Source organism: Plasmodium cynomolgi, chromosome 14 (genome assembly GCF_000321355.1).
Source record: "Plasmodium cynomolgi strain B DNA, chromosome 14, whole genome shotgun sequence".
Taxonomy (NCBI): Eukaryota; Apicomplexa; class Aconoidasida; order Haemosporida; family Plasmodiidae; genus Plasmodium; species Plasmodium cynomolgi.
Genome location: NC_020407.1, coordinates 2,671,636 through 2,688,106, shown reverse-complemented (window position 1 = coordinate 2,688,106; position 16,471 = coordinate 2,671,636). Strand labels below are relative to the sequence as shown.

The following is a 16,471-nucleotide window of genomic DNA, read 5'->3' as shown; positions in this document are numbered from 1 at the left end:
ATAATCCTCTTCCTCCACGAGGAATACGCATATGAGTGTGTGTAGAGGCCAACCGGACCCCCCCCGAAAAAAAATAAAAATATAATGTGGGTATACCCATTTGGCCAACAAATAAACTCGCGGGGGGAAGAAGACTACAAAAAGTGCATCACCCCCGTCGATTTAAGGGACCACTACGAAAATTACAAACACAGCAGTAGGAGCAAACAAGTGAAGGAGGTTGTTCGGAGAAATGCCAAACGGGTGCGCGATGTGGTCCTGACCAGTTGGCTACCCCAGCGGATGGATACGCATATAAACAATAAGGATGCCAAAATTCATCTCAGCAACTCCAAAGGAAGAACAAAAACCATTTTATACGTCGACTTCGTGTACACCCAACTGATCAGACATACATATGTGTTGTTACAATCACTAAATGTAAATAAAAGGAAGGGAAAAAAATTCAATTTTAGCAAAATTTTTAGATACAAATATAATTTTAAACAGTGTGAAGAGCACCAAGTTGGCAAATATTTGGACCACTACAACATAAGCAGTGACTTTGCAGATTGTGTGCACTTTTTTATATATTCTTGGGCGGGAGAAAAAAAAAAAGAAGAAACAGAAATAGGGGCACACACAGAAATAGGAGCACAAACAGAAATAGGAGCACAAACAGAAACAGAAACAGAAACAGAAACGGAAGCAGAAGCAGAAGCGGAGCAGGGTGAAAGTAAGGCCAACTTCAACATGTGCATATATTTACCAACAAAAAAAGAAGTGGACATTTTATTCATCGTCCAAAAGTTGCACAAATATTTTTATTTTAATTTATATGTTCCAATAATCACCGAGCAAAACAGCTTGATTTTTTTCCCATTCGATATACGCAATAATTTATTAGTCAAACACAGGTTTGGAATTTTCGTGCCGTATTTATATGTGCACCACTGCGCTGAAAGGGGGACCAACACGGGCACCTGTTCACAGCTGAATTTAAGTCCCGCCAATTTGGTCATGGACACAGTATACAATTTTTCCTTTACCGAACGGGAAAATATTTTTTTCATTCCTCTCCTTGCATATAATAATTATGGCGCGCGTGTTGGCAGTGGAAAGGGCTACTACGATAGAGCATTTAATCAGGGGGGAGAGGAGGAGGAAAAAAAAAAAAACGTAAAGATTTCTCTCTCATTAGAGGTTCTTATGTACGAAATTGACTTTTTGGAGCCCACGGACATCCTTCTGGATTATGTAGTAAATGAAAGGGGCGTCTACCACTTCGTCTCCTGATACGTCAAATTTGGCTTGCTTATTTTGGTGCGCGATTTCGCCTTTTTTTTGCCTTTCTGCGTTTGTGCGTGTCGCTTTGTGGGCTCGTCATCGGGCAGGGGGCTTCTGCACAGGGCCGGGGAGAGGAATCAACAGGTGAGGAGAGGAATCAACGTGTGAAGGAACGAATCAACCGGGGAGGGGGCATCTTACGGGTTCATAGTTATCGCAGGCAAACACAACACACATGGATAATCTCCTCAGAGGGGGATGTCGCATCTGCGTTTATAGCCAACCGACCGAGCCGTCTTATAATAAAGCCCCCATGCGACGCATGCAAACTACACAGAGCGGATAGTTCACCTCCTCCCCCCCAAAGGATGTTCTCAAATCAGGCTTACCCATCGCCAGGCCCTTTGCACCTTAAAGCGTTATCCTCAGAATGGAACTTCAGCATATCTGCGTTGTAACAGCGGACAAACGGGTGAAAAAGAGATACACAGCTAAGCGCAATGGAGAGTGTATCACCTCATTAGGGATACCCCTTCGGGACAAACGTTGCACTAAAAAAAAAATAAAGTCAAAACTGTGCACTGCTCAACTTCATCCGGAAGAAAAAATACCTGACTCGCTAAATGAGAAGCTTTCCCCGCTGTGATTCTGCAAACGGGATTGGCCATAAAAGAGAGGCACACATGAGCACACGTGCAAATGCACACGTACAAATGCACACGTATAAGTACACACGAACAGGTACACACGTGAACGAAAATCGGAGAGGCAAGTCATCGCCTCCTCCCAAATGCTTAAAATGTAGAGCAACAAATTTCACAGTGGTGAAGAAAAAAGGGGCACCTACCTCCCTAATGTGTGCGGCCAACTCTTTTAAGATTCTCTCCTTGTTCTCCAAATCTTCTTCCAACTTCTTAGCATCTTCGATAAAAAAAAAAAAAAAAGTGCACCATTTTAGAAGAATAACCAGAAGACGGGGGCATATGTTAAAATGTAATTTTTTGGGTGGGGAGGACTCCTCCACGAATATGCGTAGACATACCTTTGTTGGGGTTGTGCTGCTCGAATGGATCATCTAACTCTTCTTCTTCTTTTTCTTTCTTCTTTTTCTTCCTCTTTTGTTCAGAGCTGAACGGGGGGTGATCACAAGGATGTGTATATATCTCTGCAATCACGCGTATGATTTTTTTTTTTTTGCACCGTGCAAAGGATATCTCCATAGAGACCGCTTAACTGCAGTGCTTCTTCACATCACAGCACGTGTACTATTACCCGTCACAGTTGGCGTAACTCAGAAGCATATTAAAAATGGACATGTTAAGATCGAAGGGTTGGAAAATGGACAGAATGGTCCACAACTTTTGGCTGGAATATTTGTGCCTCAATTTGTAAATATTCCTGAGGAGGGCCTCAAAAAATGGCAAGTCGCAAAACTTGGAGCAACTGATAGAATAAACCAAGCTGTACAAATCTCGGTAAGTAAAATGTACCAACTCGGGAAACAAAATGGAGTTTAATTTAAACAAGTAACTCTTTTTTTTCTTCAAAAACAAATTTTTAGATATGCTTATGTACAGTAAAATTTTATCCTTTTTGTTTAATAACTTGCAATCATTTGTGAACATTTCGGTCAGCAAATTATTCCACAGAAACGAATTGACACCGTCATCCACGTGAACGGCATTGTATTGTATGCTCATCAGGTGCATTAACTGAACCAGAGTAGATGGAGTTAAGGAGAACTTTGGCAACGTTTTGTCCTGTGCTCCCATACGAATGAGCAGTTCCTCCAATTTGTTAAAAAGCGTCTTACAGAAAATGCTGTACGGCAGACAATTGAACATGTAATTGGTAATTATGCGTATCGTTTCTCCTTCCATGTGGGGTGGCAAACGCCCATTTGAGGTTCCCCTGCATGAGGTTCCTTCGTAAGAAGTTTCTTCGTTTGAGGTTCCTTCGTTAGAAGTTCCTTCGTTTGAGGTTCCTTCCCTTGAACTTCTTTCACTTGAACTTCTTTCACTTGAACTTCCTTTTTTATAATTTTTTATCAACTTGCTTAGGGAGCAAACTAACGCGTTGTTTGCAAAGTAGATCATGTAGACGATTTGCCGAGTCATCACATCTTTATCTTCGGCTGCCCCCGAGAGGTTGCTCAGTTCTCCAGGTTGGGTTCGCGCACCGAGTGGGACTTCCTCCTCGTTACCTACGTCCACTTCGCCTATGTTCACGGCTTCACTGTAAGCGCTTTCCCCTGCCGGACACCCCTCCCTCTGACACTCAAACTCGTATATATTAAAATAGTGGTAAAAGTGGCCAGTGATGTAGGCCAAGTTATTGCTCAAAAGGGAGGCAAGCTCAGCATTGCCCCGTGTGCCCACGACCTCCCAGCACATGTTGACAAAGGAAGAAGTATCCATAGGATACTCATTCTTGTTCATCATTTTGAGCTTATTCACCATATCAACATTTTTTTCCCTATCTCTGTTATTTTTCTCAATTTTAATCTTTGCTGCATTCATTATGGAGCTCAACAATTCGATATTCTTACATAGACGCACCATGGATATACGCCTATTCGTTTTATGCCATACATACTTTAACATAAAAGTGATTAGGATGTATAAGCTGTTGGTTCGAATGGTCACCTTGCTGTTCAGGTAGGCAAGATTCAGGAGATACATCGAAATGGTACTCACTAATGGTGTATTTAATTTTTTGAGAAAAAAGTTGGTAACATCTTCGTCTATTTCGTCATCATCCAAGCTGTTGTTTTTCCTTTTTTTTAAAACTGTGCAGTAGTAGTTAAATACATTTTTGTGATCTATCCATTCGATGACATTTTTGTGGATGTTTTGTCTCCCTTTAGAGCAGCCGACTGTACCGCTTCTCCTCCCTTGGGGTAACCGTCTCCCATCCTTGAGATCGCCCTTCGTCAAAGCAATCTTCTCAGCGTAACCCTTCGAGGGGAGACAACTAAGGTAGAGCAATTTCTCCCTCAGGTGTAGACCCGCTTCTTTCGTGATTATCTTTTCACACAAAGCTTGAATCAGATCATCCAATTTATTTCCACCAAATTCTTTTTCTCCTTTTTTGTACGCCTGGCACAATGCATACAGTAACAACTTTTTGTGATCCCCTATACAATTTATCAAGTTCGTCGTGCTAACATTTTTTCGGTCTAAATGGAGATGAACTTTACCTGTTTCTTTTGTGCGTTCATGTTCATCTCTTTTTTTTTTCCTTTCCCTTCTTGGGATTCCCCAAGAGACTCCTTTACGTAGAGTTGGAAAACTCCCTTTCTTCTTCACTCCATGACGTGTCGCGATTGACAACGTTATACTTGACGCAGGACGGAAAAGACTATTCATGTCATCCTACCTTTGGGAAAAAATGTACTTACAGAGTGAGGGGCATTTTTAAGGTCCCTCTTTGGAAAGAACCTAAAAAAAAGGATTTTCAGTTTTAACATCATAGGGAAGGGGGTTATGTAATGTCTTCACATGTGTGCCGATGGAGAGGTAGAGGAGGAGGATTCTTTTCTCTTCGTTCCTTCTCACGTGGACCCGTTTCACTTGAGAAAAAGTGGTGGTAGGTACTAAACAAAGTGGGCTAGCAAAAAAATAAAATAACAAAAAAAGGAATGCTCCTGTTGGTTTATTTTTCCAAATATGGAAATTCCTAACAGGTGGTGATAACTTCATTGCCATGCATGTCCTTCCCTTCGGTCGTGGGGAGAGGGATAAAATCGAGGCGCCCTTATCTCCTCTACATCTGCCGCTCCTCCTTATGTGTGCATATATTTTGCTCACCTGACTACGTTACTTTTCTTCACTGTATCTTCATTTTTTTTTTCCCCCTCTTCTCTGCATCTGCTCTTAAATGGGCATACTTTCAACTTTGGCAATTCCGAAAAGGCAAAAATAAAAATGAAAAAAAACTGGCGCGGCGGATAGGCTGTATAGGCTGAGTAAGCTGCGCAAACTGAGTAAGCTGCATAAACTGAGTCCGCTGCATAAACTGAGTCCGCTGCATAAACTGAGTCCGCTGCACAAACTGAGTCCGCTGCGTAAACTGAGTCCGCTGCGTAAACTGAGCGAGGTGGGTCAAGCAAAGTGAAGGGAGACCCTGTGCGCAACGCTTCCCCCACGCCACGCTTCCTCCATTTTTGCGAGTGCGGTAATTTCCCCCCAGTTTTCACTTCTTTCCACTCCTCTTCCTCCAACCGTGGCAATATTGAAATGTTGATAAGTCATCTTGCCGCCATGTCATTTGCGAGCATCGCGCAAACCAAAGATCGGTTTAGAAAAAATTTCAACTCGTCGCCCTCCTGACACAGCATCCCATTTGTATAACCTTACCACTGCTTGTACCATGCAGATGAGGAACGAGCGTGTAGAGTGATTCCTCAATCACTTTCTCCTTTTTCTTCTTCACTCTCTGTACAAATCACGAGGCACTAAGGGCTTCGAACGCACTCTGCGTGTGAATTTTTTTTTTTTTTTTCCCACTTGTTGGTTGTTAGCTATTGGAAGAGGAAGAAAGATTCGGCCAACTTTGGCATTATTTTTAAATAATATTTGAGGAAAAGCTTGTATTTTCCCCTCTTTTTTCGCCTTTTTTTTTTTTTTCTTCCCCCATTTTGATTAACCGATTATGGGGTGAGAGTGACCTGGGGGCGACAGGCAAGAAAAAAAGAGGAAAGGAGTTGAGTTGCCAAAAGGTTAGGCGAAAACATAATTTACAAATAGCTGTTCGCACACGTGAGTATACATACGTGCCGGACTCTCAGCCATAGCCTCGCGCTTCCGCTCCTGCTTCTGCATCTGCTGCACCTTCTGCGTGTTTCGCTCCCGCTGCCGCCACTCCCCCTGCCGCCACTCCCCCTGCCGCCACTCCCCCTGTCGCCACTCCCCAAGCTGTCCTCAACAAAAATGCCTCCAAAAAAGGAAAACACGAAAAAATTAGAAAAAGAAAAACAAAAAATTGTAGAAGATAAAACCTTTGGGTTGAAAAACAAGAACAAAAGTAAGAGTGTCCAAAGGTACGTACTCGAGTTGTTTTCCTGTTGGCAACCTCAGGCCAGTATGCATGTGCGTTGGTTGGTGCCTATTATCCCATGTGCGTGTGTTCGCAGTTCCATGGCAGCAGAGAATAAACACCGTCCTCACGGCATGTGCCCTCTCCACATCATATATGCACCACCACAGGTACATCAAAGGCGTTCAGCAGCAAGTCTTCCAGACCAAAAAAAAACCGGACGAAAAGAAAAAAGAAGAAAAGGAAAAGGAAAAACTAAATCAGCAAAAATTATTGCTCAATTCGATATATCAAAGTAGGGAAAATTTTAATGCTTCAAAATGTGTATATTGTGAATGGCTGCTTGGAAGGGGTCTCCATCCCCGTGACCGTTTTCTTTCTCCCCCCCCTTTTTTTTTTCAAGTGGTTCATTTTTTTTTTTTTTTCACCTCCCTATTTTCTCCCTTCTAGAAACTGAGAAGGTTAAAAAGATTAACGAAACTTCGTCCACGTACGACCCGAAGAAGTCCAAGGAGTCCCAAAAAATCGACATCTACACAGACGTTCGGGACAACAAAAATGACAAGGAAAATGACACCATAGATCAGTGGGACATAAACAAGCTGAACGAGGTGATAAATATAAGACACAAAAATATTAACAAGACGGACATCATCTGCAAGTACTTCCTGAGTGCGGTCGAAAATAAGGTAAGTGGGAGGGCACACGGAAAAAGGAAGAAAAAAGAAGAAAAAAGAAAAAAAGAAACACTTTCTCCGATTTACCTGCACATTACGCCACCCACCGGCCGTGCTGCGCTACACGCGATACTGCACCGCATGGATGGCACAAATTTGAAAACCGTAATGACATAATCCTCCTCATCCATATATGCGTACATACATGCATACATGCACCCCCCTACACGCACACCCTCGCAGCAATACGGATGGTTCTGGGTCTGTCCCAACGGAGGAGACAACTGCAAGTACAAGCACTGCCTCCCGCAAGGTTAGAACAAAATGAAGGGAAATAATTAAACGCCGCAAAATGGGGGAGACTTCCCAAAGATAAAAAAAAAAAAAAAAAATGAACATTTCCGAGGGACTGGCAAAACGTGGAACCACAAATGAGCTAACCCCTTATACACCTTTTAATTTTTTTTTTTTCCTTTTGTTGAAAAATAATTTTCCCCTTCGAAAAAATTATCGACTTTGTTGCTCCCCCTTTTCGCCGAACACAGGATACGTATTAAAAAAACCAGAGCCGACCGAAAATGAGAAAGACGAAATTCCCCTGGAGGACATCATAGAGGAGGAGGTAACCCTGAAGGGCTTCCCCGGAATGCCTCTCCAGAATAACGCACTAATTGTTTACTACCATCAGTCCATTTTTTTTTTGACCGTCAAATTTGTGCGCTAGTTTGAGACCACTCCGATGTGACCCTACTCTCTTCATGCTCTCCACGCATAGTACCAACTCTAATGTGAAACTTCCTCCCCCTCTTGTAGAGAACCCAATTTATAAATAACGGAACCGCGGTGACACTGGAAATATTCAAAAAATGGTTAGCTGAAAGGGAGGAAAAAAATAAGCTTAAGAAAGAAGAACAGAAGGACAAAACGGAGAAGAAGGGAAGGACCAACATGCTCTCCGGGAAGGAGCTATTTACCTACGACCCAACGTAAGACACTTCCTTGTGCTCACTCCATTGCATGCATGTGTGCATAAATATATGTGTGTGTAGCTCTGTTTGCACCTTTTTTCTTTACTGAAATGTATTTCATCCCCACCATCAGTGTAGCATTGTCCCCCTTTTTTTTTGGGGGGTGGTGGCGGCGTTATCACAACAGATTATTCTACTGTTACAATGGGGACCCCCCCCATTTTACAACTCCTTTTTCTTTTCCCCCTCCCCGTACAGATTATTTGTTGACGATGACAATGCTGCGAACACGAATGAGTATGATGATCTGTTTTATGATGATGATGAACAGAAGGAAGATACTCCGGAGAAGAAAAATTACGAAAATGGACAAGTCGATGAAAATGGTAAGGCATCCCTATCTGCCGCTGTGCACTTGGCATTTGTGCCCATTGTTCTCTGTGGGGGGGATATGTCCTCTGTGGCTTCTTACCAATAAGGGGTCTGTTATGCTCACCCCTTTATATGTTTACACACAAATGCATGGGTTTGTTCCCCCCCACACACACAAACACAAACACTAACAAAAATACAAATACAAATACACACCCGACGCTCCAGACAAACGAGAGGATGATGTCCCAATTAACACCGACCTTTTCATGGACGAACTGGTATGTATATTTCTACTCGGCTCCAGCGACTGATTAGCATCGTTACGAATGAGTAACGCGCCACGCTGAAGAAAAACCCTCCTTAGCGCTTCACATATATTCGCAACACCGGAGGCCCAATGGAAGGGGCCGCCAGTCACACGTGCGAATAACCCACCATAAACTGAGTCACCTACAAATATATATTGTACCCCTCCCCCCTTCCGTCATGCATACTTATACATTGTGCTTGAATGGTCTATGGCCACATTTTTTAACCGATCTTTTTTTTTCTTCCCGTCAGGATGATCTGGACCAATTGGATTAATGACACGCAAATCGGACAAAATAGAAAAACCCTTTTTTAAAATCTCACAAATAGTGTTACGTTATTAAAAAAATTTAGTTTTAATTTGATGCAAACGAAAAAAGAATAAAAAAAAAAAAAATTAAGAGCCATCTTAAAAATATTTTTAAAAAAATTTTACTCAAAATTATGGCAAAATTATGGTCAAATTATGGCCACATTGCTGCCAAATTGTTGCCAAATTGTTGCCAATTTTTTTGCTCACATTTTGCCGAAACTTTGCCAATTCTTTTTTCCCCCTTTTGCCAATTTTTTTTTAATTAAACGCGGAAAAGGCTTCCCCTTTTTCATTCTTCTTTTTTCACTTCATTTTAAAGAAGCTCGATAGTTTATAGGGATTTACCCCGTCCTGCGGAAGGGGAGCAGCGGTGAGAGAGTGTTGCGCGCGCTTGCATGGAAAAGTCTGCACCGAGCGCTGCTCAGCTGTGCCAACAGCTACGCAGAAATGCGTCTACTGGCAAGGCGCAAAGGTATGTTCACGTTCACAACACATGTTTGATCCACACATATATATGCACACGTTTACACCTCTACGTGTGCGCGAAAACTTACGCTTTTTTCTCGCCTTTTTCGCGGACGGCCACTCGAATCAGTCGAACTGGACTCAGACAGGGAACGCCTTTTTTTCTTTTTCCTTTTCTTTTTTTCATCGCTAGAAGTGGATTCGCTTGAATGCCCGTCTTCGCTGCTAGAATGGAACTCCTTTCGCTTATGCCTACTTGAATGTTTGTGATTTTTTTTTTTTTCTTCCCTCCCTTTTCCTCCTTGTTCTTTTTCGAGTCATCCTCTGAGGAAGTAGCACTGTCCTCGCTGCTACTTCGACTGTCACTTTTATTCCTTCGCTTATTTTTATACTCCTTTTTTAGCTTTTTTATGTACCTCTTTTCCTGCTGCTTTATTTTTTCCGCTCTGTTCTTGTTAAGCTCCTCCACATATTTAGCATTTTCATATTCCTCCAACATTTTATTTCCTTCTTGGTTCTTAATTCTGTCCTTCAAGTCATCCCATGTCGGCCTGCTTTCTCGGTTTATTTTATCCTTTATGGTTGGTCTAACGGGGCAGGGGGGTGAACGCACATAAAGCATGGGTATGTCTGCATACAGGTACAACGATGTCGCATGTGCAACTTCGGGGTGAACGAATGAAGGCACGTTTTTACTTCACTCTGCTGGTTTGACTATTTTTTTTTTTTTTTTTTTTTTTTTCCTTACCCAGTGTACTTGACCCTCTGTATGGGGGCTATTAACCCCTGGGGGCGGAACCCTCTTTGTTTTGGCATAAACGTTTCGTAATCCCAAAAAAGGAGAAAAGAAAAAAAAAAAAGAATAAAAAAAAATGGCCCCTTTTTACAAATGCATGCGTGTGGTACGCTTAACTGTGTTGATGTTTTTTTTTCTTGCTAAAGATGTTAAGCACGAGAATTAACCCGAAATGAGGGAACGGATAATTTCCAATCCGTTTTAAAGCAGCAAAAGGGTGTATTGAGCGCGTGCTGAAGTTATAACACACACATAAGGGTGGGAGAGTCATCCATAAGGGTACACGTGTGTTGGTGTGTTGGTGTGTTGGTATGTTGGTGTGTTGGTGTGTTGGTATGTTGGTGTGTTGGTGTGTTGGTATGTTGGTGTGTTGGTATGTTGGTGTGTTGGTATGTTGGTGTGTTGGTATGTTCTTATGTTCTTATGCTCGCCTAAAACTGCGTGGCAACGTAAAGGTACCTCTAGTTGCACACCAAAGTGACCACACCTGTTACGCAGAGGAGTGGCGAACAAAACATTTTCGCCACTCAATTTTTTTCCGTCCTGTAAATTCCTTCCAAGAGAAAGTTACAGAAATGTAGACAACGCTTTTCCCCAAGAGGCTGGCTGTACATTAAAGACTTCTAAGCTTATTATTCTGTACATGTGACCGTTACTTCTACCCTTTGCAAATTCGCAAAAAGGAGTTTTTACTGGCACCACGTTAAAATTTGCTTGATAAAAAATTAAAAGAACATATAAAAATGGCGAGGGAATTTGTGCGGCGAGCTGCTTACAGAGGGGAGATTAAACATATAGACGAACTTTATGTCCATTTTTTTTTTTTTTTTTTTAAGCTCGAATGGTTGGTAAATCTGGGGGAGAAATCCAGCGGGGTGTTACATATGTGCTAAACATGCATCCACACACACTGAGGTAAAAAAAAGGTTGTTCGCTGGAAGTTACGCGGCCGGGTCGGCGTAAACTGGAGCGCGCGCATAAGTATATATATAATACATATGTATATTATATACACATATGTTTTATATACACATATGTATTATATACACATATTTATACATGTACATATTTACTTATTTGTGTTCACGCTTGCCCGTTTATGCGCATACGAACGTGCACTCACCGTGGTAGATGCTCAACTAAACCTTTTCCAACTCCGCTTCACTTATTGGCGAACGAGCGCGCACGCGTAATCTGCCGTTCGGTTAGCCTCGCCTCGTTCACACTTTTCCACCCCCCGTCAGAATCTTAAAAACAGGAATTAAAAAAAAACGTTTTTTTCTTTCTCTTTCTTATTCCTTTTTCGTAAATTAGCCCAAAATCCTAAAGACATAATTCACTAATTAATTGGAGGCAACCGCATGCTATTTTTTTTTTTTTCCCAATTCCAGCTGTCTGCCCTTTGCGACTGTACAGTTGGCTACGCGCGCACGCATATTGCATATCCGCACATATGCTGTGCATGTAAACATATTCATATAATATACATATATATATATGCATATTTGTGTGTACATATACGCATACGCGAGCCTCTACGTTTTGCTGGTTCCCCCCCCCCTGCGAATGTAACCGCTCACTCAAGCTTGCTTAACCGTTTTCCCCTTATAAACTCGATTCGCGAAAAAAAAAGCGGGAGGCATAGAAGTGGGCATTCCTCTACCTGCGCAGTCACAACTTATTGAGTCACAACTTGCGCGGCCAATCCCGCACATACACGCAAATACGCATATCCTTATACGTACATATGTAATCATATGCATATGGCATGTTTGTGTGGTGCCTCTTATGGGCCTTCCTCCTCGCGCTTGTGCGTGCGCTCAAACGTTTACGCGCACGTGGGGTCAAATGTGATCAGAACGCCGCCCACGCAATGACGCTCAGCCATCTCCCACGCAAATACATGTAAGCCTGTGTACACGTTGGCTTGTACACAGCACAATTTTGTTATGTACGTATATATACATATGCATTATTTGCATATACATTATTACATCCCAGTGTACGCGCAAAGCGTCTCTTCGCGAAAAATCTCTTCCGCGCAAAAGCGAAACATTAAGCCATCGCGCAAATCAGCCCTTCAACGCGTTTGCCGTTTCTGCCGTTTCTGCCATTTTTGCCATTTGGGCCATTTTGCCATTTTAACCGCTTCCCTTTTTTAAAAAAAAAACAATTACATACTGTTGAACAAAATAGCTTCCTCACTTGAATTATTTTTTTTTTTTTTTTTTTTTTTTTTTTTTGCCGAAAAATTGGCCAGGAAGAGCTTTCTTTAAACGTACGCTTAGAGTGCATTTATTTTTCTTTTTATTTAACCTTTTCATTTTGCTTTTACCCTTGTACTTATTCATATTTACGATTTTTTTTTTTTTTTTTTTTTTTCTTCCTTTCCTGAGCCATTGTTTTGCCTCAAACGTGTGTATATACATTTGTACATATTTGCACATATACGTACGGTACTGGTACATTTTTTATACGCATTGCGTAACGAAGTTCTTCGTGCCTCACATGTTCGATTTTATGGAGACCTTCAGTCCGCTTTATTTGTAACACAGCCTCAGTGTTTTTTATTAAAGCGTCGTTCCCTTCGTGAGTCGCACAATTGTCATCCATTGATCGGCCCCATTTTTCGGCAACATACACGTGCTTTCATTTGCACAATAAAATTTCGTGCATAAGGTGGTGATCGCATCGCAGCGCACACAAAAAGGCGCGTCCTGACCCGTCGTCCCATCACTCGCCTAACAACACGTCTCTGCCACATCTCTGCCACGTCTCTGCCACATCTCTGCCACGTCTCTGCCACGTCTCTGCCACGTCTCTGCCACGTCTCTGCCACGTTTCTGCCACATCTCGGCCACGTTTCTGCCACGTTTCTGCCACGTCTGTGCGCACCTTATTAACGACTTCCCCACACAAAATGAACGCGGCTGCCATAGAAGTTATCAACAAATTGAAGAAAGAAGATGAGAGCAACAACAAATGCTTCGACTGTGGGGTGCCCAACCCGGACTGGGTGTCAGTTAACCATGGAGTGTTTCTCTGCATTAACTGTTCAGGCGTGCATAGAAGTTTGGGAGTACACATAAGTATAGTGAGGAGCATAAAAATGGATATATTCACAGATGAGCAGTTAAAATATATGGACAAAGGAGGCAATAAAAAATTTCAAACATATTTAGAAAATTATGGAATTAACGATTTTATTCCGGAGAGAAAATATAGAACCAAGGCAGCTGAACATTACAGAAAAATTATGAGATCCATTGTCCATAACTCTGACCCTCCCTCTCCATTATCTTTGGATGAAGGCAAGGACTTAATTAATTTTGGCCAAAATGAAAATATGAATGGGAACGAAATTAACAAGAATAGCAAAAATAATTTATATGCAGATGATCAGCAGAATTTCATACCCTCTCTGAACACGTCGGAAATCTTGGATAATGTATCAGCCACATTTTCCAATTTTATTAACAAAGCGCAAACCATGACAACGAATACGATAAATAATTTAAATAAAAATGACCTCATCGAAAGTACCAAAGATACACTAATGAATAGTAGTAGCTGGATTACTGAGAAGACAAAAAAAATTGCCGAAAATGTCAGTGATAATCCTTGGTGGGAAAAGGGGCAGAGCAAAATAAAAGACGTGACGCAAAATGCAAGTGGCTGGATTTCAAGCATCTCCTCAACCGTGTCCCGAACCAACAGCAATTTCTTTTTTCCGAACAATGAGTTCGGTGCGACGGGGGGCCCCACTGGGACGGGAAGCGTAAGCACAAATGCTAGTGCGGAGGGGGGGCAGGGCGCCGCGGCTCCTGACCACCTCGCCAGCACAGCCAGCAGTGCCAATAGTGTTAGCAATGCCAACGCCGACGGTGTTAGTAAACCCAGTGCTGGCTAGAACAATCCCGCGTTCAGCAGGACGGACACCAACAGGAGTCTCAGCAAAAACAGAACGCAATGTGGGTTTGTAGTTTCTTCACTTGGGAAAGCCGCAATGCACCTTTCTTCGATGCGCAGCCGTTATAATGATATTCACCCACGCGCCGGCGCGCGCACACGTATGTATATATATATATATATGTATTTCCCCCCGCACCCGAGCTCGTTTCTTACGTTGCATAAGTAGAAGCCCTTCCCATCCATGTGCACATAGAGAAAGCCAAGTGGAAAAACTGTACCAATGAGATGGATAGCCAGATGGGTGAGAACATGCCCCACCAGTTGCCACATTCATAGGTACCCTTTTTTTTGTTTTTTTTGTACACATTCGCAAATTCTTTATGCCTCCAATATCAAGCGCAATACAAAGCCGGCAAAAACAAACGGACAATTTGTATGGTGGTTCCATATATATGTTACCACGAAATGGAAGAAGTCACGCTTCTTTTTTTTTTCCCCCTCCCCTTTTCGTGAATTTTTAACATTTTTAAAACTTTCATTATGTGATTATAACACTGTTATTTATTCCTTCTATGCACAATTGCGCGCATTTTTTTTTTTTTTTTTTTTTTTATTTTGCTCCTCGTATGAAGCATAAGTTGCGCACTTGACTGACACCCCTGTTGATGGGCAAACTGCATATAACTGCATATGTTTCCCAAATGGATCCAAGGATTAAGCTTACGAATGTGGTGTTTAAGCGATGGAGTTAATCTCGTGCCAATAGAACGAGGAAATAGACCTGAGTTAGATGTATCACAGAGAGGAGGAGCCCCTACGAGTGCCTGCACAATGGTGTACATGTTTTTTTTTCGTCACTTTATCTATCCACCCTGCTTTGTTCCACAACGTGCATATATATATATATATATATATATATACATATGTATGTGCGTGCGTGTGTGTGTGAAGTTTTTATGTGTATGCCATTTTTTAAGTGCCATGTTGTAAGATGACCATTTCTTATAAAGAAGACCATCTGTGCGTGTACACGAAGCCATCCTATTTTCTTTTCTTTTCTTTCCCGTTATTTTTTTTTTTTTTTATGTACCAACTTAGATTTATTTTTTTTACGAACTTTCGGCATTTTAATTAAATAACTCATGAAGAACTGCTTTTGTGACTCTAGCAAGTGCGTGCTTTCATTTCAGGTAAAAGGAAAAAAAAAAAATCACAAACGAAGGGGTAACGTAAAAATTGGAGGAAAGGGGCCCGAATTAGAGCAGCCCCCCCTCTCTTTGGGAAAGACATGTAGATACGCGGGTATTGGTGCACCCGCGTGATGGTAAAACACAGATTGAACAATAACTACTTGTGGAGCTGTCCCTGCACCGCGCGGTAATTGGAAGAGCTACCTCGTGCAAGCAAGTCTGACTTGTTCCACGGCATATGGACATTCTTTTTAACCTTTTAATTGTCACTTTTTTAAGCGCATCTTTTCCGTGGTTAAGATTTCTTCCAACCGGGTTAATTGGCACAGGGGGCCGGAACACACCGCTATGTAACACGAAGTTCGTGGAAAAAATCGCTACAAGAACACACTCCAACACCAGTCGCTTATCTAACAGTGTAGCGAATTTTTTTGCCACCCCGTCTGTTCGTATAACTAACTACATGATCGCTCATAAACCCTTTACCTTTTTTGGTGTGTGGTTAGTGTCCCGAAACGATGCTCATACGCTTGGAAGATTTTTCATTGAGATCTTCCCCTCCGCTTCCCCAAATGGGCAGCATGGACACAACACCCATTTTGCGCTTCCTCGAAATTATATACGTCTTGCACTGTAGAAAAAAAATGGGGACAAAATATGTGCCACTCAATAATTCCGCTAATATTTGCTTTTGTCCATTTTCGAGAACCCAGCGTAATCGATAAATAATTCGGCTCTTTCGAACCATTAATGATACCTTCAATGCAAAGCATGAAAATGTGAGTATGCAGCCTTGTCGAACTTCGAACCTATGCGAATTAAGAAAAGTCACAAAAATATGCAATAGTTTACCTAATAAGACACACGTTTTAGGCACCAAAAAAAGGATTATCCTTTATCCTCTCATTTGTGCATTCTCCACAGAAAAAAATTTACTCAAATTAGTTCGCCACTTCGCCGCTCTGCAGAATGGAAAAGCAGCTAGCTATATGACAACTGGGGAAAAAAAAAAAACAGCTAGAATGCAGGTAAAAATAACGATAAAACTGACATAACAGCGCAAAAGTACAAAATGGCTAGAAAAAAAAAAAAAAAAAAAAATGCCAAAATGTAGGCGACAACAAGAACTAATCTGAGACAATACAGGGAAAAAATGCAAAATA

At 41.8% G+C, this 16,471-nt stretch overlaps 5 protein-coding genes across 5 annotated transcripts; 3 read left to right on the top strand and 2 right to left on the bottom strand.

Moving 5' to 3' along the window:
• Positions 1 to 84: 84 nt before the first annotated feature.
• PCYB_146950 (hypothetical protein) lies at positions 85 to 1,275 on the top strand (the record flags this gene model as incomplete). The annotated part of the gene is made up of 2 exons (XM_004225166.1): positions 85 to 243; positions 838 to 1,275. 2 exons carry the CDS (start codon positions 85 to 87, stop codon positions 1,273 to 1,275), a joined length of 597 nt encoding a protein of 198 aa, XP_004225214.1.
• A 582-nt stretch (positions 1,276 to 1,857) lies between these two features.
• Positions 1,858 to 4,634, bottom strand: PCYB_146940 (hypothetical protein; the record flags this gene model as incomplete). Its single annotated transcript, XM_004225165.1, has 4 exons — positions 1,858 to 1,914; positions 2,114 to 2,187; positions 2,309 to 2,394; positions 2,539 to 4,634. 4 exons carry the CDS (start codon positions 4,632 to 4,634, stop codon positions 1,858 to 1,860), a joined length of 2,313 nt encoding a protein of 770 aa, XP_004225213.1.
• Positions 4,635 to 6,197: 1,563 nt separating this feature from the next.
• On the top strand, positions 6,198 to 8,426 carry PCYB_146930 (hypothetical protein; the record flags this gene model as incomplete). The annotated part of the gene is made up of 6 exons (XM_004225164.1): positions 6,198 to 6,307; positions 6,474 to 6,598; positions 6,754 to 6,996; positions 7,526 to 7,602; positions 7,794 to 7,966; positions 8,207 to 8,426. The coding sequence occupies 6 exons, from the start codon at positions 6,198 to 6,200 to the stop codon at positions 8,424 to 8,426; spliced, it is 948 nt and encodes a 315-aa protein (XP_004225212.1).
• Positions 8,427 to 9,248: 822 nt separating this feature from the next.
• PCYB_146920 (hypothetical protein) lies at positions 9,249 to 9,909 on the bottom strand (the record flags this gene model as incomplete). Its single annotated transcript, XM_004225163.1, has 2 exons — positions 9,249 to 9,296; positions 9,667 to 9,909. 2 exons carry the CDS (start codon positions 9,907 to 9,909, stop codon positions 9,249 to 9,251), a joined length of 291 nt encoding a protein of 96 aa, XP_004225211.1.
• Positions 9,910 to 13,126: 3,217 nt separating this feature from the next.
• PCYB_146910 (GTP-ase activating protein for Arf containing protein) lies at positions 13,127 to 14,116 on the top strand (the record flags this gene model as incomplete). Its single annotated transcript, XM_004225162.1, has 2 exons — positions 13,127 to 13,952; positions 14,052 to 14,116. The coding sequence occupies 2 exons, from the start codon at positions 13,127 to 13,129 to the stop codon at positions 14,114 to 14,116; spliced, it is 891 nt and encodes a 296-aa protein (XP_004225210.1).
• Between the last annotated feature and the right edge of the window lie 2,355 nt (positions 14,117 to 16,471).